General features: G+C 43.6%; 2 protein-coding genes across 5 annotated transcripts; one reads left to right on the top strand and one right to left on the bottom strand.

The window, feature by feature from the left end:
- Positions 1 to 1,434: 1,434 nt before the first annotated feature.
- LOC122845418 (cullin-5-like) lies at positions 1,435 to 16,209 on the bottom strand. 2 transcript variants are annotated; one of them, XM_044141708.1, is made up of 19 exons: positions 16,124 to 16,209; positions 14,342 to 14,451; positions 14,165 to 14,264; positions 13,490 to 13,666; positions 13,270 to 13,411; positions 12,011 to 12,156; positions 11,380 to 11,460; positions 11,196 to 11,289; positions 10,248 to 10,378; positions 9,663 to 9,770; positions 9,516 to 9,580; positions 9,319 to 9,451; positions 8,293 to 8,424; positions 8,088 to 8,211; positions 6,792 to 6,967; positions 6,555 to 6,716; positions 6,359 to 6,477; positions 4,450 to 4,573; positions 1,435 to 3,723 (listed from the first exon to the last, which is right to left on the bottom strand). In XM_044141708.1, exons 1-19 carry the CDS (start codon positions 16,148 to 16,150, stop codon positions 3,529 to 3,531), a joined length of 2,346 nt encoding a protein of 781 aa, XP_043997643.1. In that variant the 5' UTR covers positions 16,151 to 16,209; the 3' UTR covers positions 1,435 to 3,528. The 2 variants fall into 2 exon arrangements, with proteins under 2 accessions (XP_043997643.1, XP_043997644.1); XM_044141709.1 differs by lacking the exon at positions 16,124 to 16,209 and adding an exon at positions 15,797 to 15,963.
- Positions 16,210 to 18,646: 2,437 nt separating this feature from the next.
- Positions 18,647 to 25,088, top strand: slc35f2 (solute carrier family 35 member F2). 3 transcript variants are annotated; one of them, XM_044141705.1, is made up of 10 exons: positions 19,137 to 19,271; positions 19,791 to 19,890; positions 20,714 to 20,886; positions 21,126 to 21,253; positions 21,423 to 21,582; positions 22,347 to 22,503; positions 22,629 to 22,681; positions 22,766 to 22,920; positions 23,072 to 23,315; positions 23,418 to 25,088. In XM_044141705.1, the coding sequence occupies exons 2-9, from the start codon at positions 19,802 to 19,804 to the stop codon at positions 23,273 to 23,275; spliced, it is 1,119 nt and encodes a 372-aa protein (XP_043997640.1). In that variant the 5' UTR covers positions 19,137 to 19,271; positions 19,791 to 19,801; the 3' UTR covers positions 23,276 to 23,315; positions 23,418 to 25,088. The 3 variants fall into 3 exon arrangements, with proteins under 3 accessions (XP_043997641.1, XP_043997640.1, XP_043997639.1); XM_044141706.1 differs by lacking the exon at positions 19,137 to 19,271 and adding an exon at positions 18,647 to 18,825 and having other exon boundaries at positions 23,072 to 25,088; XM_044141704.1 differs by having other exon boundaries at positions 23,072 to 25,088.
- Positions 25,089 to 25,094: the final 6 nt, after the last annotated feature.

Here is a 25,094-nt window from a genome sequence, read left to right as displayed (position 1 = left end):
TCTTTGTAATGAAAGTTTTTCATCACTTAATATTCCAAGTATTCCTCAAAAAACATGTTACTAATATCATGCAATTCAAGATTTTGCTTTTACTTTGGGAACCACTGCACTAGAGGGACCCAGAAAATCAGACACGACGCAGGAGGGAACAGAAAACTCAGATTTATTGGCACAGTGGATCTTCAACTGCACCACTGCGAGAGGGGCGGAGAGGAGAGATCAGTGACCAGAGAAATATTACTGACAGAATCAGTCAGTGTGTGAGGAGAGAACAGAACCTGGCCTGTCGATCAGGTACTGAAATGATCAACCGTGGGACGAGGAAGAGAGCAGATGCTGCACTGATGGACGGCTCTGGGAGGAGAGGCTGGGGAGGAGCAGCGCTGACTCCATGTTCAGCAGAAGTACCAAATCCGGATCCAAATCCTTGGTCAGACGGGCTGTGGTCATGTACGATGAGGCGAAAAGCAGAGTAGGTATCAGTGGGAGTGGGCGTTGTATCCAAGAAACAGGCGTGGGTCCAGATCCAGATGAGCAATCAGCAACAATCTGACAAGGGCAAGGCGAAGGGGCAAATCCCGGGAACAAGAGCGAGGTTTACTACGATGAGGGCGAGATGGGAGCGCTGGAAAACTACCAGCAGAAAGCGTTCAATAATCTGGCGGCGTGGTTGTGACCTAGAGGCTTCAGAAGGAAAACAATCAGGGAGCCACACAGGCGCGAGGAATAATGGACGTGAGGGACATGACCTGGATCGACTCAAAACAAAAGACACAGAGCACCATGTGAGCATCACATGAAAACAAATGTGTTTTTATTCTAACACGGGTCAAAAAAGACCCACTCAGGGTAGACTGTACAGCCAGTCACTCACCTATCTGAGGGTTGAGAAAACATTTTAAAACAGGCCAAACTAATTAATGACAGCTTCTCATTGCCACAATTAGTAAAATGGCAACAAATCTGCTTATTTCATAACTTCATAACCAGACTTTCTCTCACGCCGTCCACGACGATGAAAGCCTCATCTGCACCTTCTGCGGTCATCTGCTGTTCCCCATGTGAGGCAGGACAACCAGTGCTAACCAGACGCTAACGAGATGCTAACGAGACGCTAACGAGATGCTAACGAGACGCTAACGAGATGCTAACGAGACGCTAACGAGATGCTAACGAGATGGTAACCAGACGCTAACGAGATGCTAACGAGACGCTAACGAGATGCTAACGAGATGTTAACCCTTCCTCTGGGCCATCCAGATCTTTTTCTAACTTCACAATAAACATAATTTAAAAACTGTATTTTGTGTTTATGTGTGTCGTCTTAAATTTAAATAAATGTTCTGAGACAAAAACAAAAATTGGAAATCAGAAATATGACACCATTTTACGTGAAGCATCTTCTGTTTTTGAAGCATTGGACACAAAATGCAATTTTTTGTAAGCAAAGCTTTTATTGGGTTGATTCTAAAACAGCTTATTTGATCATTTTCAAAGGTGAAGAGAAACTAAACAGAGAATAAATAAACAAATGAAACATGAACCAACCTGAGCTCTCTGAGCCACGATCAAAGACACACTTGTACAATATCTCATAATAAGGTGCTGTTTATTTATTTGTTCCATTATTCACATCTGGCCCCGCCCCCTGCTCCTGATACATTGGATCGGTTCTGTAATACTGACGTCAGCCTCCTAGAGACCAGGGTTCTGCCCCAAACCCGACTCCGCCCTCTCTGGCTCCGCCCTCTGACCCCGGGTACTGAGCGTTATCTCCATACTAAGCCTTCAGCCTCTGTTTAAACTCTAAGTCCTCTTCACTCTGGACCAGTCCGGACCCAATCGGGTCAAAGCCGTTTCGCCCACAGATGGTTCTGATGCTGCTAAATGAAAAACATAAAAGCACCAAGACAAAAGTAGATTGATTTCATCTAAATTAATTAAAAAATGATTAAATCATGATTTTGTAATTTTAACAGCATTATTGATTATTAAATGTTCAAATTGATCCTTTATGGGCTATTTAAGTTACGGTGCGTTCAGTTTGTTCTGGGAAGTCTGGATTTTTCGGTTTCAACTGAAACTTGACAACAGAACTAAAGATGGAACTGGGTCTCAGAAACTTAGAGGTCATTTCAAAATGGCTGCCACCATGGAAAAACTCAAGACCTGTTTTCTAAAAGTTTTAATTAGATGCCAAAGCAACATAGGAAAAAAAATAAATTCTTTATTTCTGCAGCTGCCACTGCTTTCTGTATGCATGCGGCCATCTTTGAACTGACTTCTGAGCGCAACTGGAACGCACCATGAAACCCAGTTCACCAAAGACCAGAACCGGGTCTATTTATCATTAAATAAACTCATCTTAATAAATCAGAAAATTATTTAAAAACTGTTTTTTATATGTAATAAGTGAAACTCACATTTATTACACATTTCTAGCTTCTGTTTCTGTTCGTTTTGATGCAGGATTTCAAACGGTCCAGACCCGCTCAGTAGGAATAATGATCCGCATTACGTTCTACACTGTAAAAAGTATTTTTGTCAATTTTCAAATGCAAATATGTTATTACACTTGAAATAAAAAAAATAACAACACAAAAGTAACCTTTGCAGCAACATATAGGAGATTGTTTTCAATAAATAAGACATTTTCCTCACGTTTTATGTGAAATAATTTGCCTGTGGAACAAGAAATATTCAACAATATTAAGGAATTATTGACTTAAAACAAGCTGCTGTATCTTGTAAAAAGAAAGTTACTTTTGTCTTATTTCAGATATACTGAGATATTATCGTAATAAATACTTTCTGGTAAGATTTTGTGTTTTTGGAGAGTAAAGGTCCGATGTTATTTTGCAATTGTTTGTGAAATCATGAAAACTACCAGAAATTATGGATTGAATAACATCAGAGTGTGTTCAGTTTGAGTTCTGGATTGAATTTAAGGAATTAATTATGCTTTTATTTTGGTGATTTTCTGATCCAGTGAGACGTTTTCAGTCTCACGTTTCAGTTTTCTGCAGCGCAGAACCCAGATGTGGGCGGAGCCAGCGGCCGGATGTGGGCGGAGCCAGCCCTTTGTTTGGGTCCAGCACCTCTCTGACTTTTGAAGTGTTTCTCTGAGGGTGACCCAGAATGAATCCGAGCAGCGGTTCCGATCGTGTCGGATCAGAACCGTGTGGAACCAGAGCAGCCGGGTCACGTAGCAGCATCACTTCTGAGGAAAACGTGGCAGCGCTTCAGTTCAAGTTGTCTGGATTCGGGTCGGACTGTAGAGGTTCTGCAGCTTCCTCAAACCCGGACCAGGAGGGTAGTCGCGGTCGTGGTTCTGTAGAACCTGTGGTGACCCGGCGTCAGAGACGCAGCTTCTTCTTCTGTGGACAGGTTTAAGGCAGGAAGTTTGTTTCGTCTCGTCTGAACTGAGCCTCCCTGCAGTAAACAAAGTTCTGTTCAGCAGTTTGGGAGTCCAGGGAATGTTCTGGAGTCCATCAGGCCCGGCCCAGTGGAAGCCCAGACCCGACGGCGCTACGCCATGTAGATGAAGGTGTTTATGTCCGTCTCGTCCCGCTTTATGTACTTGTGGTCTATCAGCCACTCGATCTGCTCCTTGATCATCTTCTTCTGTGGTAAAAACATGTTCTTGAGGATCTCCACCAGCTCCGTCTGCAGCTGGGCGTTGTTGATGCGCTTCCGCATCTTCATGATCTGGATGATGGCCTCCTGCAGGAGGAGGATGGGAAGAGGAGGCGGAATAAAAGGAGAGGAGGTGAAGCAACAGAACTCTAATGTGTTATCAGACTAAAGTTACTCATTAATGTTATATTTTTCTCATTTTACTTTCCTAAAAGGCATTTTTGTCATTTGCAACACCTCATGTTTTCAGCATGAGGTTAAGTCCCATTAATTCAGCAACACAAGGTAAACAACCTTGTAATGTTTACATTTTCAAGCTGAAGACATTTTCTGTCTTGGCTAGCTACAATAACATCATGTCAAATTTAAAGAAGCATTTTGAGTCGAAGCACCATAAAATTCTGACTGTTTGTCCTCCTGATAGACTCAGTTTGATTGGGAACCAAAACTTCAACCTTTGTTCCATCTCCAGCTGCTGTGGTTCTCTTTCTCTCTGCTCCGAGTCAAACAAACCAAACCCTTTGAGCAACCTGTTCCCCTCCTGGCCTGTGGGGGCGCTGCACCAAGAACCACTGAAGGAAACGACACAAAAACCTCTAAAGACACTGAAAGTGACTTCCTTCTTTACCATTTTGGAAACTAAAATGGAGGCGTCAGATTTCAGCGGTTGGAGGATTTCTCTTTAATCTTTGGCTAAAGACCACGAGCCATTTCTCCTGCTAGCGCTAGGCTAACATGTTTGTTTTGGTTGTGTTTACCCAGAATGCCCTGCACTGAAGTCCACATGTCCACATTCATGCTGGTCCTTCTTACCTGTGTCCTGAGGATCCGGAGCTGGACGATGCCTTCGTTCTCCTCCTCTCTCATTCGCTCGGTGGTGAGCTGCAGCCGACCAATCAGGTTGATCTTTCCTCTCTTCTGGACCTTTGAGTTTTTTCTGGAAACAATAAAAATCAAAAAGTCACTGTAGAAGTCTGAGCGCACATGCAGCTGTTCTGTCCAGTGAACGTGTAGCTGAAGATCGGTGGATCTGAACCGCTGTACTCAAGTAGAGTCATTAAATGCACCGCGACACATTTAATGTGTTTATTTCTGTTCATTTTGATGACTCACACTTACAGAAAACAAACCTCAAGTCCTCACAGTATCACATCAAATCTGTTACAAATTATTATTTCAATGGAGAGTTAAGTGGAAGGAAAAACTGCGGTAGTAGAAAAATCCACAAACAGCCAGAATCATCAGATGTGTGTCAATGTAAAGTATTCACTCCCTTCAATGTTTTACAGTTTTTGTGGCTTTTAGAAATTAATCCAGAGCAACAAAATTTGACTTTTTATTTTTTTAATAAATGAAAACTGATTTCTATAAATGACAATTAAATAAAAATATGTAAGTATATTTGCTCCCTTTGAAGTGACATTAACATTGGGTCTGTTGATTCATTCCACACACAGAAATATGTATTATTCTGGCTGTTGCTTGTTGAGTTTTTCCTTCCACTTAACATTCCTTTCCGAAAGTCCTTCCTTTATCAACATGATGTGATTCTGTTAGGCTTTAAGATTCGGGTTGCGTTACCTGTAAACCAGAATCATTAAAATATATATTCATGTAGTTTACATTTTAATTTGAATAAAACTAAATTAACTTTCCAAGGACAATGTAGGTTTATGACTTTGGTTTGTGTTGTCTGGTAACAACTACACTCCATTTTTAATGTAGTTGGACTCTCCTGAACATTTCTCAGCTCCTGTCTGAGCAGCAGGCTGCCGCCCAGTGCCGGCTGCCGCGCTGCGCTGAGCCGTGCCGGCTGCCGCCCCGTGCAGGCTGCCGCGGCCGTGCAGGCTGCCGCCCCGTGCAGGCTGCCGCGGCCGTGCAGGCTGCCGCCCCGTGCAGGCTGCCGCGGCCGTGCAGGCTGCCGCCCCGTGCCGGCTGCCGCCCCGTGCCGGCTGCCGCCCCGTGCCGGCTGCCGCCCCGTGCCGGCTGCCGCCCAGTGCCGGCTGCCGCGGCCCGTGCAGGCTGCCGCGGCCCGTGCAGGCTGCCGCCCAGTGCAGGCTGCCGCGGCCCGTGCAGGCTGCCGCCCAGTGCAGGCTGCCGCGGCCCGTGCAGGCTGCCGCGGCCCGTGCAGGCTGCCGCCCAGTGCAGGCTGCCGCGGCCCGTGCAGGCTGCCGCCCAGTGCAGGCTGCCGCGGCCCGTGCAGGCTGCCGCCCAGTGCAGGCTGCCGCGGCCCGTGCAGGCTGCCGCCCAGTGCCGGCTGCCGCGGCCCGTCTGCAGGCTGCCGCCCAGTGCAGGCTGCCGCGCGTCCGTGCAGGCTGCCGCTGCCCGTGCAGGCACCGCTGCAGTGCAGGCTGCCGCCCAGTGCAGGCTGTCAGCGTCGTGCAGGCTGCCGCCCAGTGCAGGCTGCCGCGGCCCGTGCAGGCTGTCAGCCCGTCTGCAGGCTGCCGCGGCCTGCAGGCTGCCGCGGCCGTGCTGCAGGCTGCCGCCCAGTGCAGGCTGCCGCGTCTGCAGGCTGCCGCGGCCCGTGCAGGCTGCCGCCCAGTGCAGGCTGCCGCCCAGTGCAGGCTGCCGCGGCCCGTGCAGGCTGCCGCGGCCCGTGCAGGCTGCCGCGGCCCGTGCAGGCTGCCGCGGCCCGTGCAGGCTGCCGCGGCCCGTGCAGGCTGCCGCCCAGTGCAGGCTGCCGCCCTGAGCCGCCCCTCCACTCCTCCTTCCGCTTCCTTACATGAGGGAAAACTCCTGGTTGACGGAGAACACCGTTCCCTCTGCGAAGTCTTTGGGCGAGGACACCGCCGGGTCGTACAGCAGAACCTGGCGTTTCAGCTTGGGGAACGCCACCAGCGACTGGAAGAGACGGATCAGACCAGAACCGAGTCAGCCAATCCAAACCCAGCACCCCATAGAATGTTACGGCTCTTTACCCAGAGCGTCCGCCGCAGCTCGGCATCGGGCAGCTCCGTGGCCAGCTTCAGGTTCTCGAAGCTGATGCGTTCTCTGGGCCGCTGGTTCCAGGCGAACAGCACGGCCAGCTGAAAGGTCGTGACCTCCAGGTCATACTGGCCCACTTCGTTCTTGAAGGTGATCTGAAGGCGTGAGGCAGGTTGAGGGTTAGTTGGTTGAGCGTTCTGCTGTGTCTGCTGCAGGTCGGCTGCACTCACGATGCCGTTGGACATGAGGTGGTGCCAGTGCAGCTTCCTGCCGCTGTGGTTCTTCTTGTAGAAGTCCTCCACCTCCGGGATCAGGTCCTCCAGCTCCGTGGGCAGAGACACAAACACCTTCTCGCTGCTGCGCGACCACGCGCCCGCGTTCAGGATCTTTATATTCACCGAGTCCGCTGCAGGAGGCAAACGGCTTCAGAAAAACACCAGCACCAGTCACCGCAATTATGCTAATAGCGCCGCTAATTTGTTGGCTAGCTGTGCTAAACTTTAGCACACTTAGCTTCCCAATAGTTAAAATTTTCCCAATACATTCTAAAGTGCTAATGTCGTTGACTGATTTGTAAACTTTCAGTTGGTTATCGACTGTTAAACTTCCAACTACTTGAGAAATACTCAAGTAGTTGGATGCTTATATTTATGCTTTTATTTTGAAGTTGGAAAGTCTGTCTAGACAGCCCTTCTGTTTCCGCTCCTCACATTACAAGATGTAAGACGTACAGCTACAGAAAAATAAGACACTGACGTGTCAGTTAAACAAATCCACACATAAATTAACTCATTTATTGTTTTGAGTCCTTCTGGTTACAACTAAAGAGCATCAACAAGCGTGAATTTGGTGCTTTAGCATAAAATTCTGCTAAGGACCATATTGTGTAGCGCTTTAACATTAGCTCTAGCTAAAAATCGTGTTGGTGAAATGCTTTATCATTAGCTTCCACTGAATACCATGGTGATATAATGCTATAACGTTAGCTGCCAATAAACATTATGTTAGCGCAGGTCTTAGCTTTAGCTAAACTCTAATGTTTTAGCACTACCTTCAGCTAAATACTGCTTTGATATATTGCTTCAGCATTAGCAAAACTCTCTTGGTATAGCATGTTAGCGTTAGTTGCTCTAAGGTTTATAATCTGTGCTCTAGGTATAGTGAAGCTAACTTTTAAGCTAGCAGCACCCACCGCTGCATATAAGGGACGAACAGTTTGGTCTGTGGCCTCGTTAAAACAGGCAGAGTGGGAAACCTGGTAACTCAGGCAGGCTGGTTCCCAAAAGTAAAATATTTTCTTTTCTCTTCATTATAGTTTATATACTTTGAAGCTTTGATGTGAACTGGCTGCAGGTTTATGAAATGTTTGAGCGCCGCCTCCAGGCTACGTCACTGAATATTCCTACTGTACATATTCATCCTGGCTGATCGCCGTTTTTCTTGTATTTTGTTGGAACAATATGAGCGCATCATTCTCCGTAGGAGCGGTCCAAAGCCCGGTTCTGCTTCTGTGCGGCCGTGTTTACCTGGCAGCGCCAGCTTGTTGTGTTTGTGCATCTCCTTGAAGGACTGGTTGAGATCCTCGGACACCTTGATGTCCTGGAACATCCGGGCCAGCTTGTTGACGTAGTCCGCCGGCATCCCCACTTCCTGTCAGGAGAGATGACGTCACAGCATCAGGTCCGGGCCAGCAGACCCGCTCTGATCAGAACCGCAGGCTGAGTGTGGTACCCGGAGCCACTCCACCATGTTCTCCTCGATCTCGCTGTCGGCCGAGATGTCCAGGATGAGGCGGCGGGTCAGGTGGGCTTTGTGGTACCGCATGAACACGTCTTTGTTCTGGACGTACTTCAGAACCAGAAGCTGCACAAAGGAAACGGGTCGTTAGCACACCGAGCTCCACTCAGGGATCGCATCCGGCTCGTTTCATGACCCAGATCAGGTTCTGAAGGATCGATCAGAATCAGATAAAGACTCATGATTGATTATTTTCCACCCACACCATCTGAAAAGTGTGGAGTGCATTTATTTTCAGCTGTCCAGGGTGCAGAGGCTCTTCTAGCTGCAGCTTTGAACATTTTACTCCTTTCCTGGAAGGATCTGAGAACAGCAGCTCGGGTTTAGTTCTGGACTTTGACTAGGCCATGTGCCAAACAGCTGTGTGTTTAAATATTATTTCATCAGTAAAATCCAGTTTTTATTTGTTTTCTGCCAGATCAGTCATACACTCTAGTTTTAGCGATTCTGCATTCAATAGATTCACCTGAACTCAACAGAACTTTGCTCTTTTTGGCATTGATGTGTAATTGTGAATTTATTGATAATTTCTGTGATTTCTCAAAAACAATCGAGACATTGAAGTGAAAAGTTGTTCAATATTATTTACTTTAAGATGCACTTTCTGAATGCAGAGCAGCTGTTTATTATTTAACAGTTTAGATCTTCATTTGAAGACTTCATGATTCATTTAATTTGTTGTTTTGTTTATCCGGTTTTTAAAATGTCTTCCTGTGTTAAATGTTCAGTAGAATTAAAAGTTTATTAATCTTTGTGAATGTGTTCCTGCATTCATTTTATGCCATTGCTTGAAAATTATCTTATGACAACAATATTACTATTTTCATAACTTCTGGGACATTTTATCGTCCGGTAAATCTTGTAATCATGACCCCATCATTTTTCTGCGTCTGTCTCTTTAAATCTCCCGCGGCGGCAGAACGTGGAGCGGCTGGGGGGTATGAATACTTGTGGACTCACCACTTCCTTGAGCTTGGCCTCGATCTCCTCTGAGGTCAGTTTCTTGCTCAGCGGCGTCTTCCTCAGCAGCATGTCGCAGTAGTTGGCCAGCAGCTCCGGACACTTGGACTCCGGCTGAGTTTTCATCCCCACCCTGTGAGCGGCAGGTCAGAGGTCAGAGGTCAGCACTGCCCAGAGGCAGCAGGAGGTCCTCTTACCCTTTCTGCTTCATGGGAAGCTCCAGCTTAAAGATGGTGGCGTCGTTCACCACGGCTTTGTACGCCTGGAAGAGAGGCAGCGTCAGAGGAAAAACTCACCGGCGCTTTTTAAACGATTTTATTTTTGTGTTTTTAGAGGAGCCTGACTTTGTCTCTGGCGGTGAGGAAGCGCGGGTCGTCCTGGAAGGCGTCCTTCACCAGCCGACTGAAGCGGTTAAACAGGGTCAGCAGCTGCTCCACATATTTCTCTGAATCCTGCAGCAGAAAACATTTCAAACCATAAACATTCATTCCGCTGTAAAGGAAGCAGAACCTCCAGGTTTTCCCTCCGGGCTCCTAATTATGACACATTCAGCTGGTTCCTGTGATCCAGGTGTTTTTGCGGGTCGATTCCCTGCAGGAAAACACCGACTGGACCTGAGCAGGTCAAGAGTTTCTGTTTTTGCAGTGAACACTTTCCTAACATTTCTGTCAAAACGTTTTTAAGAAAGTTTTGTCTGCACTGAGATATTATCAATAAAAGTAAAAATAAAACACTTTTGGGTAACATTTAGTGTTTTGCTGCATATGTGACCTTGCATTGTAATTCCCTCATAAATCAGAGTGTGTTTCGTTTGAGTGAATTCACAGAATGGAGGAAGTTTCTGGTTCTGATCTGGTTCTGATGGTTGAACTGGTTGAACTGGTGGAGTTTCCAGACCAGAGTGAACTTCCTGTGTGTGTGTCGCTCACCGAGGTGATGGTCTCGGCGGACGCCACCATGTCGGCCAGGCCGGCGCTCATGATGTGCTCCTCCAGGTCCTTCAGCATCGGATCGATGCCGCTGGGAACCTTGTCCATCAGGGAGAACATGAGGCGGAGCTCTGGGGGTCAGAGGTCAACACAGGATTAGCTCAAATGTTTCAGAGAAGCTGTACAAGCTCTGCTGCTAAAAAAAATTTAAAATCTGCACAAGAATCGATTAATTACAATTAATCAGTTGCTCAAGTAATCAGTAGTATAGAGAAAAAAGATCATTTGCTAACAGAACAACAGAGTCAGAGCAGAATTAAGTTAAAACTGGACAAAAACAAATAAAAACAAAACCTTTATCAGGAAATATTTTAGCTTCAGCTGGTGCACATTCTGGAGAAATAAATCTCTGCTTTCAATTATTAAATGGTTAATCAAAATAAAATAAAATAAAATAAAATAAAATAAAATAAAATAAAATAAAATAAAATAAAATAAAATAAAATAAAATAAAATAAAATAAAATACAATAAAATAAAATAACCAAATCTGAGCTTTTTACATGTTGGATGTTTTTATCCTTTGCTACAAATGATGAAGTTTCACTAAAGGAATGCTGTTGGTGTATTTCAGGCGATAAAACGTTTATTTTCTTAACTTGAAAAATGAAATGAATTATTTCTTTATTTGAATCTTTTAATGTATATTTTGTGGCAATATGAAAATACTGCAGATTCTTTTTATCCGATTAATCGTCAGAAAAATCTACCACTGATATAATGGTTGGTTGGTTGTTTGACCTCTGGAGACGTTTTGTTTCTGATCCCGACCACAGCACTGGTCAGGATCCTCTAGTAAAAGTGATTTTTAATCTCAGCAGAATTAAAAATAAAGTTTAATGATAGTAAAAAAAAAAGTCCCAGGGATCCGTTTGGGTTCTGGACTCACTGTCGGTCTCGTTTCGTTTGATCATGCCTGGACACTCGGCTAAGATGGTCTCCTTGAAGGACGTCACCAAAGCGTTTACGCAGCACTCCATCAGCTGCACATCAGAAACACCCAGTAAGAACATTTCATAACGTCCATAACGATGTTTTGGGATTCATCACTAAAATATGGAGGTAAAACTCGCAGCCTGGACGGAGTTGCAGTCGCGTCTCGTCTCCAGATATCGGAGCGCTCGTTTCTCCTCTTCCCTCAGCTTTGAGTCCGCCTGGGCAGAAAACCAGTTACAGAAACCAGAACCAGTTTCAGAAACCAGAACCAGTTTCAGAAACCAGAACCAGTTTCAGAAACCAGAACCAGTTACAGAAACCAGAACTATGTTTTCTCCCAGAAAACATGAAGGCATCACAAACTTTTTTTCCCTCTGTGTCTGAAGTTGAATCAGAGGAAACTTTTCTTGTTTTAGTTTCGTTAGAATTACCAGAAATTATTCCTATTTACCATCTTGGCTGATTTCTCTTGACTTTTGTGTGTTTAAAATTTATAAATATTGAATGGCTCTAATTAACTCAAATGTGTCGGTTAACATATCAGATCTTAGTGGAAGGAAACCATAAAGGTTTGACCAAAGTAAAACTTTTGAATTCGATGAAAGTTACAAAAAAAATCCTAAAAAAAAAAGTCCTCAGTAAGTTTTCTGGCACTTGGCAAATAGAAATAATTTTGCTAATTTTAACTTCAGAGTGAGAGGAAAAAAACAAAACAAAACTGTTTTTACTGACTGTGTGTAAATTTGTGGCTTCATGTGCTGAACTCACGTATTTCATGTAGTTCTGGACTCCGTTCTGCTGCAGGTAGGACGGCGCCTGGGTTCTGTAGAACCTCTCAGTGGAGTCCATGTACGCTTTCTCAAAGTTATCCCTGTAGATCTGCAGCTTGTCCTCGGGGTTGGAGCACAAGTTCACTGATCACAGAGCAAAAACCAGCAAACAGAGAGAGAAATCAGTAAACGACAGGAGATTAGAGAAAAATTAAAAGACAAAGAGAGGTCAGAGGGCAGCTGGCGTCCAGCAGCCAATCACGTCGGCCCGTTAACCAGGTGGTTCTGTTGCTCAGAGTCTCATAAATGTGTCGTTAGCTGAGTAACCTGAAGCACTCCACACCAAACTAATGCAGTAATAACATCGTTTGGCTCAAGGAATCATTATGAGTGTTCAGCTGGGACTGTGGGAAACCATAAGGGCAAATAATCACAACCCTATGGCAAGCCATCACTGTATTTATCCAATATCAGCCTGTAGTTGAGTAGGTAGTAACTCTACTTCAACATCTTCTTACTCCAGTAAAAGTAAAAAAGTGTCCTGGCCAAGAAATGACTCAAAGAAGAGAAAAGAAATGTTTGTTTAAAAGGCTCCTGAAAACTGAACAAAACATCTTTTAATGTTTAAAACTTATTCATCAGAGGGACCAGAAATAAATTCATGTGGAAATGTTTTAAAGATCAAAATGACTGTGATTCCTACAAATTAAATGACATCAGTGAGACACTGTCACAATAAACCATAAACAAATAAAAACAAACTCATTAATTTCCATTTGTGTCATTTATTGTTTTTCTCTTTTTATCAAAACCTGGATTATAAAAGTTTCAGTTTAAAGTTCTGGTCTCAACTAGAACTATTCTTGAAGATTTCATAATTGATTTTATTTGTTGTTTCTGTTGCTTTGTATACTGTAGTTATTTAGAATATTTCAAATGTCTTCCAGTTGTAGTATTAAATGATCATTAGAATTTAAAGTTTATCGATCTTTGAAAATGTGCTATTGCATTAAAAGTGTTGTTATTTGCTGATTGGTTGTTGTGACAGGCCTGAGGAAGTAAGGTTCTGATTTTCTGAGAAGCAGAACTTTGTCTTTCCTTTAAATGAGAATCCTCAAAATGAATAACATATTCCTGCGGATGTGGAACGAATCTAAAAACTAAACTGAGTCATTATTTTGATTTGTTGTTTTGAACGTTAGGGTTTGTGAGCGCAGGAAAAAGCCGGCAGAAGCAGAGATGACTGAGGTTTGTCACCGTAGGACTCCCGTACTCCGATGACGAGCTGCGAGTCGAAGGCCTCGCCCAGCCGCTCGGCGTGGACCAGCTTCATGGCGCTGTCCTGCAGACGGCTCTTGATGTTGGAGAAGATGGACTCGTTCCACGTGTCCAGCATGAGCTGCAGTCAGTCAGGAGGGGGAAGAGTCAGGAGAGCGGGTCGGAACCGGAGCCGGGTCGGAACCGGACAGCGGCTCACCTTGCGGACGATGCTGTCCTCCACGCTGGACTTCTTGTTGCTGCCCTGCTTGCCCATCAGAGTGATCTCCAGCTGGCAGAACGGCTTGGGCAGGATGTCGCACTGAGTGAAGAACTTCCTCCACTCCGCGATGTAGGCCTTGAGGAGCGCCGTGTCGTCCTGGTGACTCAGCACCCGCTGCGGGACCAAACACACCACCATGTCTTACAGGCACAAAGCGCCATTTCAGGAACTAAGTTTCCTTCAGTTGGTATAAAAATACTACTTATATGTTTTTGGAGTAAAACTTATTTTCCTTTCTGATTTAAGGCCTTGAAATTGGGCCTCTGTCTCTTTAAGAACCCCTGCTCTTTCCGAATCATCAAGGCTCCTCTATTAACCCTTTAATGTTTTTACCAGAGAGCTATAAAGAGCTCAGCGGGTGTTTGCTAATTGCTGCTGGCTAGTCTGAAGGAGGTGCGGCTCGAAGACGGGGCGTTGTCCACCCAGGCTTATTGCTCAGGTGAATTGTTGCCATGGAGATTAAAGGATTTCTCCTTGTGTTGTTGATGAGGGATTAACATCAGAACATGAAGGAAAGCTAATAAAAGTAATTTTTCACAATACTGTCTCCTTAAGAGCAGATTTTCTGTTATAACAACATGATTAACCAAAAAGACGAGCAGGACGCCTTACTGCCTGAGCCTGCTTGATGAAGTCTAGGATGTCCTCCTTCAGCGCCTGGTGGATCTTAGCGGGTCCTTTGTCGTCCCACAGGCAGACCGCATGGACGTCCCTGCAGAGACAACCAGGAGACACAAGGTGGCGCCCACAGGAAGCAACACAAGCCGTGAGAGTTACAAGAAGACTCACGAGAAGAGGTCGAACCACTGCTGCTTGGTGACGGACTCCTGGCGCAGCAGCTTCAGGACGATGGGGCGCATCAGGTCCCATTTATCCTCAAACTGGAGGGAGCCTTTGTTCTGGAGACAGACAGAGGAGGAGCACAGACTACAGCACGCGCTTCCCTTTATATCAGATGTGTTCTCGTTATTTATTTTCACTAATGAATGAAAACGTTAACTCGTAACTGCAGCATCTTAAACCAGAAGCCCTCATCCATCTGTTCCCGACCACTTCCATTTCAGCTTTGACTGGAAACGTGGTGACCTTCTGGAGACCCAGGCCAAAGCAATCAATCCCAGAGCTGTCAAGCAGTTAGGCTCCTTTGATCATGTGACTCCAGTGGGCTGGGCCTCACCTGGGTGAAATATTTCACTGACAACTAGAGCGCCATCTACCTGCAGAGGCTCTGGTTTAGAGACACTAACCTGCTAACTCTTAATAGACACACTGTGGCCCAGCCCACTGGTGTCACATGATCCAAGGAGCTTAATTTGATTGGATAAAGGCCACTGAACTTCATTTGGTGTTGATTGTCTTGACCTGGGTCATCAGAATGTCATCATATTTGCAGACACATTTTTTTTGCTAATGAATTTAAAGTAAAAAAACTAAATTCAAATCCATCATTGTAAAGAGGTGCCAAGGTTTTCTGCAGCGAAACAGAATCAAAACTGAAGTTATCTTTGAGCCTAAAGGGAACGATCTATACTTATAGAAACTAGAGATCAGGCTGACCTCTGACCTGAACCTTCAGAGCCACATAAAGATTTTTCCAAAGTGGGTCTTCTATCAGCTGAAGAAAATTTCCAGGATCAGAGGACTAATGTCTCAGCATCAGAGAAACTCATCCAGGCGTTTGTCTTGTTGATTACTGCAGCAGCGTCTTCACAGGTCTCAGAATAAACTTTAAAGTGCTGCTGTTTATAAATCACTGAATGGCTTAGCACCACTATGCATTAAAGATCTGCTGCTGCTGGATCAGCCTTCAGACCTCTCAGGTTCTGGTTCTGCTCTGCATCCACAACCAGAACCAAATATGGAGAAACGGCATTCAGCTTCTATTCACCACAAATCTGGAACAAACATCCAAAAAACTGAAAAACAGCTGAAACGCTGAGTTCCTTTAAATCCAGACTGAAAACCTGCCTGGTCAGAGCCACTTTTCATTCATAACAACTGGAATATAAACCGATTCTAATCTGGATTACAATTTTCATTCATTGTCCTTGTTTTACTCCTGTAATGTTTGTTGTCTTTTACAAGTTGAATTGTTCTGCTGCTGAAACACAAATAAACATGCCTCAACTGGATGAAGGACTACATAAATTGAGTCCTTCACATTAAATGATTTGTTTTGACCAAACCTCATCTCTGCCCAGCTGACAGAATCTGTTTACAAGGGGACAACATGAGGAGGCTGACCTCCTGCTGGGTCTGGAAGAACCGTCACATCTACTGAATGACAGCGGATCAGATCTGAGACCAGCCCAGAAGGAGACCGAGGCAGCACCTCCCATTCAGAACCAGGTTCTGTTCCCCACCGGGTCCCGTTGTTTCTGTCTTATTTCCCCACAGCTAGCTGTGCTGTAGCCCCTGATTTTGGCTGTTACAACCCGGAGGAGCGGCCCTGACAGCACCGCCATGGCCTGGTGCTGTTCGGTAAACCCGGAGCGGAACCGCTGCGGTACCGCGGACCGGACAGCCGCTGCAGTCAGCCGGCAGAACACATAATTGAATAGAGGTTCCTACCTTCAGCAAATTAGACGGCGCCGCCATGTTCCCTCAACTTATCCTCTCGGAAAATCTCGCGTGAACATCAAAAGTGGGGAAAATGTTGCGTTCGAGTCCCCTTGGATGTTTCAGGTTGAAACTGGGCAGAGGTTCGCGGTACTATCTAGAATGTTACATTTTAGGGGAACCAATACTTTTAGAAGTAGCTTTAGGATGCTGTTCTTTTTATATGGATTTCTGTAATGCTGTTATTCTTACTTGAGTTGAATTTCTGAATGAATCTGAATTTAGAGTAACTTCACATGTTTTAACCAAAATTACATGAGACACACGTACAGTTTGTGTTAGTTAACTTGTTGTAATGTTGTTTTTCATCCACTAAGGGCTGCACAATGTATTGCAAATATATTATCATCGCAATATCACTGTGTGGAATGTTTATGTCATGCCATGAACTACCATTTTTCACACTAAAGTAATATTTCAATCTTGGTTGTTTTTGATATGGGCGGTTGCTCAGGGAGGTAATAGAAAGGGACGGCCCACCCAAAAACTATAAAATATATTATGTCTAATCTTTGACCGGTTCAATTAAATATAAAAATATAAAAACAGCAGAAATCCGTAGAGGAGTGTAATTACATAGCGCTGTTATTAATTGTGGCATTTCTTTAATAAATAGACAGAAACTGAACTTCTGCTAATCTCCATGTAGGGATTGACCCGGGTTTTTCCCTCAGCAGCGTCTGGTAGGCGTTGCTGCAACAGACAGATTTTCACACAGATCCCACTGAGTCGGATCAGAACCAGAACGTATCAGAACCGTCTCAGGGGGACTTCCTGCTCCGTCTGCACCTCAGTGTTTGTTATCATTCCTTGTTCTGCCTGACAAACTTGGATCAAGGTTTCCCACGTCAGCAGGAGGGATTTCAACCCACATAGAGAAACAACAGAACAGATAATCAGAACGCAAACAACACAGCTGCTGACACCGAAAGGAGAATTTTCAGAAAACTGAAGCAATATTTTAAAATCCTGGGTAATCACCCACAGCACCAAGGTTAGCGTGATGTATATATATATATATATATATATATATATATATATATATATATATATATATATATATATATATATATATATATATATATATATATATATATATATATATATATATATATATATATATATATATATATATATATATATATATATATATATATATATTTAAAATAATGTTTAAAAATACAAACTAAATGCTACACACATGGAAAAACTGTTTATTTTTATAGTTGTTACCCAAATAATAAGTTAATATCTTCTTGCTGTTGGCTGCTGCCATTGTGGGGAAATACATCAAACTTGTTAACTTACTTTACTTTGCTGTATTTTTGTTATTCATCAGCTGGTGATACTTTCAAACAGTTAAAATGATATTTCACACTTAATGCCAGGACCCCACAAAGGCTTCGGCCGGCCCTGTGCCCGTGAACACAGTTTCATTAACGGCCTCAGTTAGACCTCCATGTACACGGCTTCCTGTTGATTCAGCAGAAAATAAAAGATATTCTCATGTTTTTTATGGGATTGTTCTAAAACTTTTCGACTGACACGTTTCGACAGTAGGAACCAGGATGGAGGACTGGAAACCAGTCTGGGGTGGTTTTCCTGGTCTTGGCCTTGGAGTCCAACCGGCTGTGATGTAACAGACCCTTATTGTTCTCTAAAATACGTTTTTTTTGTTTTTTACTTTTATCATAGCTATTTAACTATTTTGCAATGTAAGTTGATGTATTCAGTTTAGTGATTGTATGTCTACGTGTGGCTGCATTTAATAGCTTAAATATTAGTTTATTATGACAATTATTAGTTTCATGCCAGGCTGAGAAATTAACTGGTTTTCCTTTAATTTTTGTACTTTATGGTGTATAAAAAAACCAAAGCAATGTCCCTTATGGCCTTTAATTTCCAAAACCAAAATTTTCCAGGTGTTTTGTTTCTTAAATGCAGTTCCAACTTGATTGCTTGAAAAAATATACACAGTTTACTTCCAGCAAAAATGTGGACAAAACAATAACTAAAAATGTCTTACAACTTAGATGGAAATAAGTCAACTCAGATGTTACAAGTGCAAAAAGTGGTGAAAATAATCTCTTCACCACAACCGCCTGTCATCACACCGGACATTTAGCAAACAAAAGACGTCCACCATGTTCCCCGGTGTGTTCTTAACGTATTATTTGCAAAATTCAATTTACAGAGCCACAACAATGTCCTGAAATTTTAGTCAAACTCTAACCATTCAGGCTTGTCTTGTTGTCTTGGAAGAATTGGCCTTGACTCCATCCCTGCTTGGAAGATATTACAACATGTTACAGAAAAATATGCTTTGTCCTCCTGAAAAGAGGCGGAGGATCAGAAATCAGAGTCCTGGCTGATTCTCAAGGTTTAGAGCTGAAGGTCAAGGAAGCTAGTAACAAAGTGTAATTATTTCTCATTTCTTTATTATCAGTGAGCTAGCCAACAATTGGTGTTCACAGAAGACAAGTCTCAGTGAAATATTGTCTTTGCTGCCTGGATGTTTAGCTCTTAGCATGTCACAATAGCTATCAGACTACAACAGTATTCAGTCAGAGTCTTCTTTGGTGCCGTTGGGAGACTGACTGCTATCAGAGGTCCTTCCTGCCCACAGCATCACCATTCACAGCGGCTCTTTGAAGGTACTTGAACAATACTAGTTAGAAACATTTAGTCTACTTTTGGGAAAAATAAAGCATTTTTGAATTTTAATTAATCAAATGTCTTTCCTAAAATGCCCAAATAGTTATTGACAGTTTTTTTTTTTTTTTTACTTTTATTTTATAGTATGATATAAAATATCTACAAAAAAAGCTAATTGTCTGGCGGTAAAAATTTTTTCCCCAAATCATAATATTGCATATTTAAAGCAGACTGGGAAAGCAGCAGCCCTAAACGAATGAATAAATAATGTACTCGTCCGTCAGCTCCTTTTCAACCAATCAGAGCGCAGGAGGCGGGCTGTAGTGACACGAGGTTAGAGTGAGTAGGTCCTTCGAGGCGTGTGTGAAGATAAAGCTGAAATACGATCAATATTTTCGTCTGGAAAATATCTGAGCAATGAAATGAGATGACAGGGGAGAAGAAGGTTTGTTCACGTTCATAATTTTTAAAATATTTTCTCCGTATTTCAGCCTAGAGTTGTTTAAAAACACAGAGAAGCGCTGATCAACACATCCTGGCTCGTGTGTAGAGCAGCTACAACGAATTCCACAGAAATAGTAACAGTTTTAACATTTCTGCGGTTCTTGGCAGGTAGTTAAAGCAGGTCAACTGGAATAATACAAACTGTAAGACCCAATCAGGGTTCCTGTAACAATCGGCTCATTTTTTGGAGCGAAAGTGTAAGCTTATCATTTAAAGTATGTGTTTTCAAGTCTCCCATGAGCCAAATGATTCAGATTGTTTGCTTTGGTCTCTTCCGCATTTTCTGCAGAATTACATTTATGTTTTGCCATTCTGGAAAAAACATTTCTCACAGAGGAAATTTTTCTTTTCCTCTGTGAGAAGGAACCAGGGTTATGGGGTATTTGTCTGATTTTCTGCTCGGCTTGTCAGATGAAGACTTAAAATGACATTAACTCTGTGTTTAATCCCGTGGGGCCAGGCTGAGCTGTGATGGAGGGGCCCACAGAGGACAGCCTGTGTGACAAATGGAGAAACGGCTGCAGATTGGACAGAGACAGGCTGAAGGACATTTTCTCATGGTGAGCAGCGCTCTGTCGGTCTTACCTAGAGATTTTAGTTACTGTGGGTAAAATATTTCTTCTTTTGACTGTTTTGTCAGATTTATCATGTGTTGCTGGTCCTTTAACTTCCATGCAGAGCATTGTGCTCTGAATGGAAGTAACATATTTTAACATATAAACTGAAAGGACTTTCCAGCCCTAATGGGGGCGACACAATCAAAACTGTCAGATGACTTATTACACCGCGATAATAACTCAGAAATATAGTTTGGATGTACAGTATTTATATTTCTTTCCTACTTACGGAAGGTTTCTGTTTATATCATAGGTTTGTGGTGCCTTTGTATTCTAAAGAAAGATATAAAACTTCAGATATTTCACAACGAGATATTAACATTCATGGAAAAACCTTACATAACCTTATATTAAATCAGAAAGTACGGCGGCCACCGTAAGAAAGACTTACAGTATTCAATTATGCCGCACAACTGATCAGTACAGTTTTGCGAGGGAACGCAAAAGAAAAAAAATTCCCCATGTCCCCTAGGGGGCTCCGTAGTTTTTGGTTCAGTTAACGTAAAAGGCGACCCAAACGCCAACTGACAGGTCATCAGGAGAGCAGGTGTTTAAATTAGCTAATCAACCACAGCTGTGTCAGATTAGCTAATTTAGATTAGCTAACCACAGCAGTAGCTAATAATTAATAATCACAAAATAAGCATCAAGCCTGGAAACATAAAACTGTAGCTCTCTCTCTCTCTCTCTCTCTCTCTCTGTCTCTGTCTCTGTCTCTCTCTGTCTCTGTCTCTGTCTCTGTCTCTCCCTCTCCCTCTCCCTGCAGCCGGCTGCTGAAGACCATCGCCATGGGGCAGGTCCTGTCGCTGCTGATCTGTGGGACGGCGGGCAGCTGTCAGTACCTGGCCGATGCCGGGGTGGAGACGCCCATGCTGCAGAGCTTCCTGAACTACGCCCTGCTGCTGCTCACCTACACCCCCACCCTCTGCATCCACAGAGGTCAGAATAACTGCCTGCGAATCTGAGCAACCATAGCGACTTCCTCACTTTGATTTTTTTAAACTGGTGTATTTAAACTGGCTTTTTAATGGAAGAAAACAGAACTGTAGTGATTTATTTACCAGGTAAACCATTTTTATTTTATTTTTCACTGAATAGTGGATCTGCTCTGTGTGGAACGTTGTGTTTTTCTGTAAACCGGGAGAAAATGCCGTCTGTCTGCCAACGTGTTCCTGCAGGTGACGCCAACATCCTGAAGATCCTCAGAACCAAGTGGTGGAAGTATCTGGTGATGGGTCTGGCCGACGTGGAGGCAAACTACACGGTGGTGAAGGCGTACCAGTTCACCACCCTGACCAGCATTCAGGTACGGAAGAAACGCAGACGGTTGCAGCAAACTGTCGTTATCAAAAGCGTTTCTTTTCAAGCGATGCAGAGAAGTGAAATGATTCACATTTTAAATGAACCAGAAATCATTTTAACTGAAAAATGGTTCGTTTTTATCGGCGAATGTGTTTCCTGTGTTGCGGTTCCAGCTGCTGGACTGCTTCGTGATCCCGGTGCTGATGGTTCTCTCGTGGATCTTCCTGAAGACGCGCTACAGGCCGCTGCACTTCGTAGCCGTGGTGGTGTGCCTGTTGGGGGTGGGGGCCATGGTGGGGGCAGACATCGTAGCCGGGAGGAACCAGGGATCCAGTAAGGACGTTTTCAGTCTGATATTTCGCTGCTGAAGAGCGATGATTCTGACTGTGGTTAGCTAACAGTGTTCACTCGGTGAAGTGGTGAATCTGCAGCTCTGCTGTGAGATCATGAAGTAAATTCAGTGAGAAACTCAGAACAAATGAGAGCAGTAACATAGAGACCTAATGAACCGGCACTCTACCCAGGGATTTAAAAACACACTTTAGTCAAAGATTCTGTCAGCATTCAGATATACGTAATGTCTGCTCCATTTCTGACCTGCATCTTTATGTAAAGATGCAGGTCTTTACATCAGGTCTGATGTAAGTTTCTGGGAGGCATGCAGTTGTTGTGCATGTCTCTCTTTTTTTTTTTTCTTTTTTTTTTATGTAATCAGTCTGCCACAACATTCAAATGCTTTCTGTCCATCTGCCCAGTTCTGATCTTTTTATCCTTCAAAAATCCGATTTCTCCCACTTCCATATGTGGAATTAAATCAGTTTTATTTCTGAATTTTTAAAGCATCTTTTCAACTTTCAGCATGAAGCAAAAATAACAACAGAGATTCTTGGATCAGAAAATTATTTTTCTGTTTAAATAAAATTATGGTTTGTTAAATTTTTTTATTCTGAAGATCTATTTACAATATTTTGGACTGTGATATGATTTTAATTTTGCTTTTATGTTCGCTAATTTAATTCCATCTCCTGTGTTTTCTGGTGGATTAAAAGTTTTCGTCATCTCCAGTGTTTCTAACTGCCAGTTTTCCCTCCATGCAGGAAGTGATGTGGTTCTGGGTGACGGCTTGGTTCTGCTCAGCTCCGTCCTCTATGCTGTGTCCAACCTGTGCCAGGAGCACACGGTGAAGAATCTGAGCCGGGTCGAGTTCCTGGGAATGATGGGACTGTTTGGGACTCTGATCAGCGGCGCACAGCTGTAAGTCACTGTTTAAGAGCTCCTCCACGTTGGAGCCGTTATCCTCCACGTTGGAGCCGTTATCCTCCACATTGGAGCTTCTGTTTTTACAGCTTTGAGTTTACTCGTCTGCTTTCTGATTTCAGGGCTGCACTAGAAATCAATGCTGTTAAAGCGATAAAATGGGATCTTTACGTCTGTAAGTCAGCAGCTTTCTGTGAACCTGTGATGTTGCTTCCTGTCTCTGGTTGCTAAGTAACAGCCATGCGTTGTTGTGCTGCAGTCATGCTGTTTGCGGTCTACGCCCTGTGCATGTACGCGCTGTATAGCTTCATGCCGGTGGTGGTGAGGCTGACCAGCGCCACGGCCGTCAACCTGTCGCTGCTCACCGCCGACCTGTTCAGCCTCTTCTGCGGCCTTTTCCTGTTCAGCTACCAGGTGAGACCGACTGCCACTGAACCCTGTTAAAGCTTCGCCAACAGAGGCCACCTAGTGGCCATCGCTGGTATTGCATGTTTAGTGCATTAGCTGGTCCTCCGTGCTGTTACTAAATGGACCTTCTGTCGTCTCCATGTTGGTTCCTGCTCAGTTTTCTGTGCTGTACATCGTCTCGTTCTTCATCATCACCGTGGGTTTCATCATGTTCAACGCCGTGCCAACTCTCTCCGCCGTACCGGACGGCGCCGGCCAGCAGGCGCCTGACGCCGCCGTGGATCCAGCCGCCGACCGGCTGCTGGCTGCAGGCGGAGACGCTCAGAGAACCGGATCGGTCGTGATGTTCACGCCTCTCTGATGGAACCAGGTTCTGTAACCGAGGCCAGTTACTGTTACGAGTTAAGTTTTCTGTTCCAAAGCCAGTTTACAGTCCAGGTCACGGACCTTTGTAGGTTTTCCTCTTTCTGAATCGCTGAATTATGTGGCTGTTCCTGTTACAGAATATTCCTGAGAAGTTTAGCAGGTCGGACCATCATTATGACCCGATTCTGTCGCTCTCTACTCCTCGTTGCACCAGCATGTGGCCCAGTCTTCCCTTCCTGCCTCCAGTGGACAAACCAGTTCAGAACCAGTGAGCTGAAGCTCTTACACATTCATTAATCTTTATTTTTGTAGTTCCATATTTGACTGAGTCTCAGTCTGCTGGTTCTGATCTCCATGGATAAAAATAAAAACCAGATTCTGACCATTAATCAAACAAAATAAAATAATTATGTATTTTAAGAACTTCTTTAACTATTCCTCTTGACCTAACGGGTGCAGAAAGGTAAAAGTTTATATTTCTCTGGACTATTTTTACATAATCACATTTCTTACAGTAGACCGGAGCTCCGGTGGCGTAGAGGTTAGCGCGCCCCACGTTTGAAGGCCCTCAGTCCTCGACGCGGCCGTCGCGGGTTCGATTCCCGGACCCGACGACATTTGCCGCATGTCTTCCCTCCTTTTCTTCCCCCTTTCCTGTCAGCCTACTGTTGAGTAAGGGACACTAGAGCCCACAAAAGACCCCCTGGTGGGGAAAAAAAAAAAAAATGGGTGAAAACCCATTTCAGGTTGTTAGTAAACATCCTGAAGGACTCAGATACTTTTACCTCTAGAAAGTGAAACAAAACCACAAATATATGAAATGGAAAAACTATCTGAAAACGTCCTAAATATTAAGTTAATTTAATACTGATAAACTGATATGATCGGACTGATCTCAGTGACTGATGGACGGTAACCAATACTTAATAATATTATATTAACCTTCATTTTAGTTTAGAGATGCAGCTATATCCAGATTTGTGCCAATATGAATATCTGATATTAAAACAACTGTTTTATTGCCAATGACTGATATCTGATATATTTATTGTCTCTTTTGACCTCATGAATAAACAGCCATCCTGCTTCAGTTTAACATCCCAGAATCCTTTGCTGCGTCACGATGAGTCACGTGACCAAGCCCCGCTCCTTCCTGTGACACACTCACTAAATAAATACTAAAAATACATTTGGGCTGTTTGTCGGCCCAGTTTCACTCCTCCAACCGATATGATGCGTTACAAAATGGCCGATCAGCCGATACTGATGATGTTGACATTGATATTTTGGACGTTCCTATTCTTTACATATATATATATATATATATATGATACTGATATTTTACTAAATGGTGATATTGTCCAAAGCTGATATATGGTGCATCCCTAGAGCTTTCCAGTTGGACTTCAGCCAGTCTGTATATTATTTATAACTCTGAGCAGCACTTTACACGAAGAAACACGTGAATGTTTACCTTCTACAGCTTTTTATCGTTTTTATTTTGCGAATCAGAGCTGAAACTTTTCCCACCAAGTGTCCTTTTGTTTCATCTGTGCATCCATAGATTGAAGCTTCGCCACCTGCGGAGGTTATTAAATTAATTTACAGTAAATATCTGGGACTGGATGTAAAAGAGTCTGTCATCTAAATACCAAATTATTTGCCTTTTGTTGTTGTTACAAGTTCTGTCATGTTTTGTTATTAATTGACCAAAGATAAAGATGCTGTAAATGAGTTTTTTGCCATTAGAGGTACATGTTATCATGCTGTCACAGTTTACTGTTTTATTAATAAATTGATTTATTTTATGAAAT

Source organism: Gambusia affinis, linkage group LG15 (genome assembly GCF_019740435.1).
Source record: "Gambusia affinis linkage group LG15, SWU_Gaff_1.0, whole genome shotgun sequence".
Taxonomy (NCBI): domain Eukaryota; kingdom Metazoa; phylum Chordata; class Actinopteri; order Cyprinodontiformes; family Poeciliidae; genus Gambusia; species Gambusia affinis.
This window is presented reverse-complemented; position numbering and strand designations above follow the sequence as displayed.

Excerpts from the sequence above, each read along its gene's own strand:
- LOC122845418 (XM_044141708.1), bottom strand. The coding sequence starts at position 16,150 with ATGGCGGCGCCGTCTAATTTGCTGAAG. Across the intron at positions 13,667-14,164 it reads TCATCAAGCAGGCTCAGGCA|CGGGTGCTGAGTCACCAGGA; the intron begins GTAAGGCGTCCT and ends TTGGTCCCGCAG. Across the intron at positions 9,452-9,515 it reads CTTCCCATGAAGCAGAAAGG|GGTGGGGATGAAAACTCAGC; the intron begins GTAAGAGGACCT and ends TGCCGCTCACAG.
- slc35f2 (XM_044141706.1), top strand. The coding sequence starts at position 19,802 with ATGGAGGGGCCCACAGAGGACAGCCTGTGTGACAAATGGAGAAACGGC. Across the intron at positions 19,891-20,713 it reads CTGAAGGACATTTTCTCATG|CCGGCTGCTGAAGACCATCG; the intron begins GTGAGCAGCGCT and ends CTCTCCCTGCAG. Across the intron at positions 22,682-22,765 it reads AAAATGGGATCTTTACGTCT|TCATGCTGTTTGCGGTCTAC; the intron begins GTAAGTCAGCAG and ends GTTGTGCTGCAG.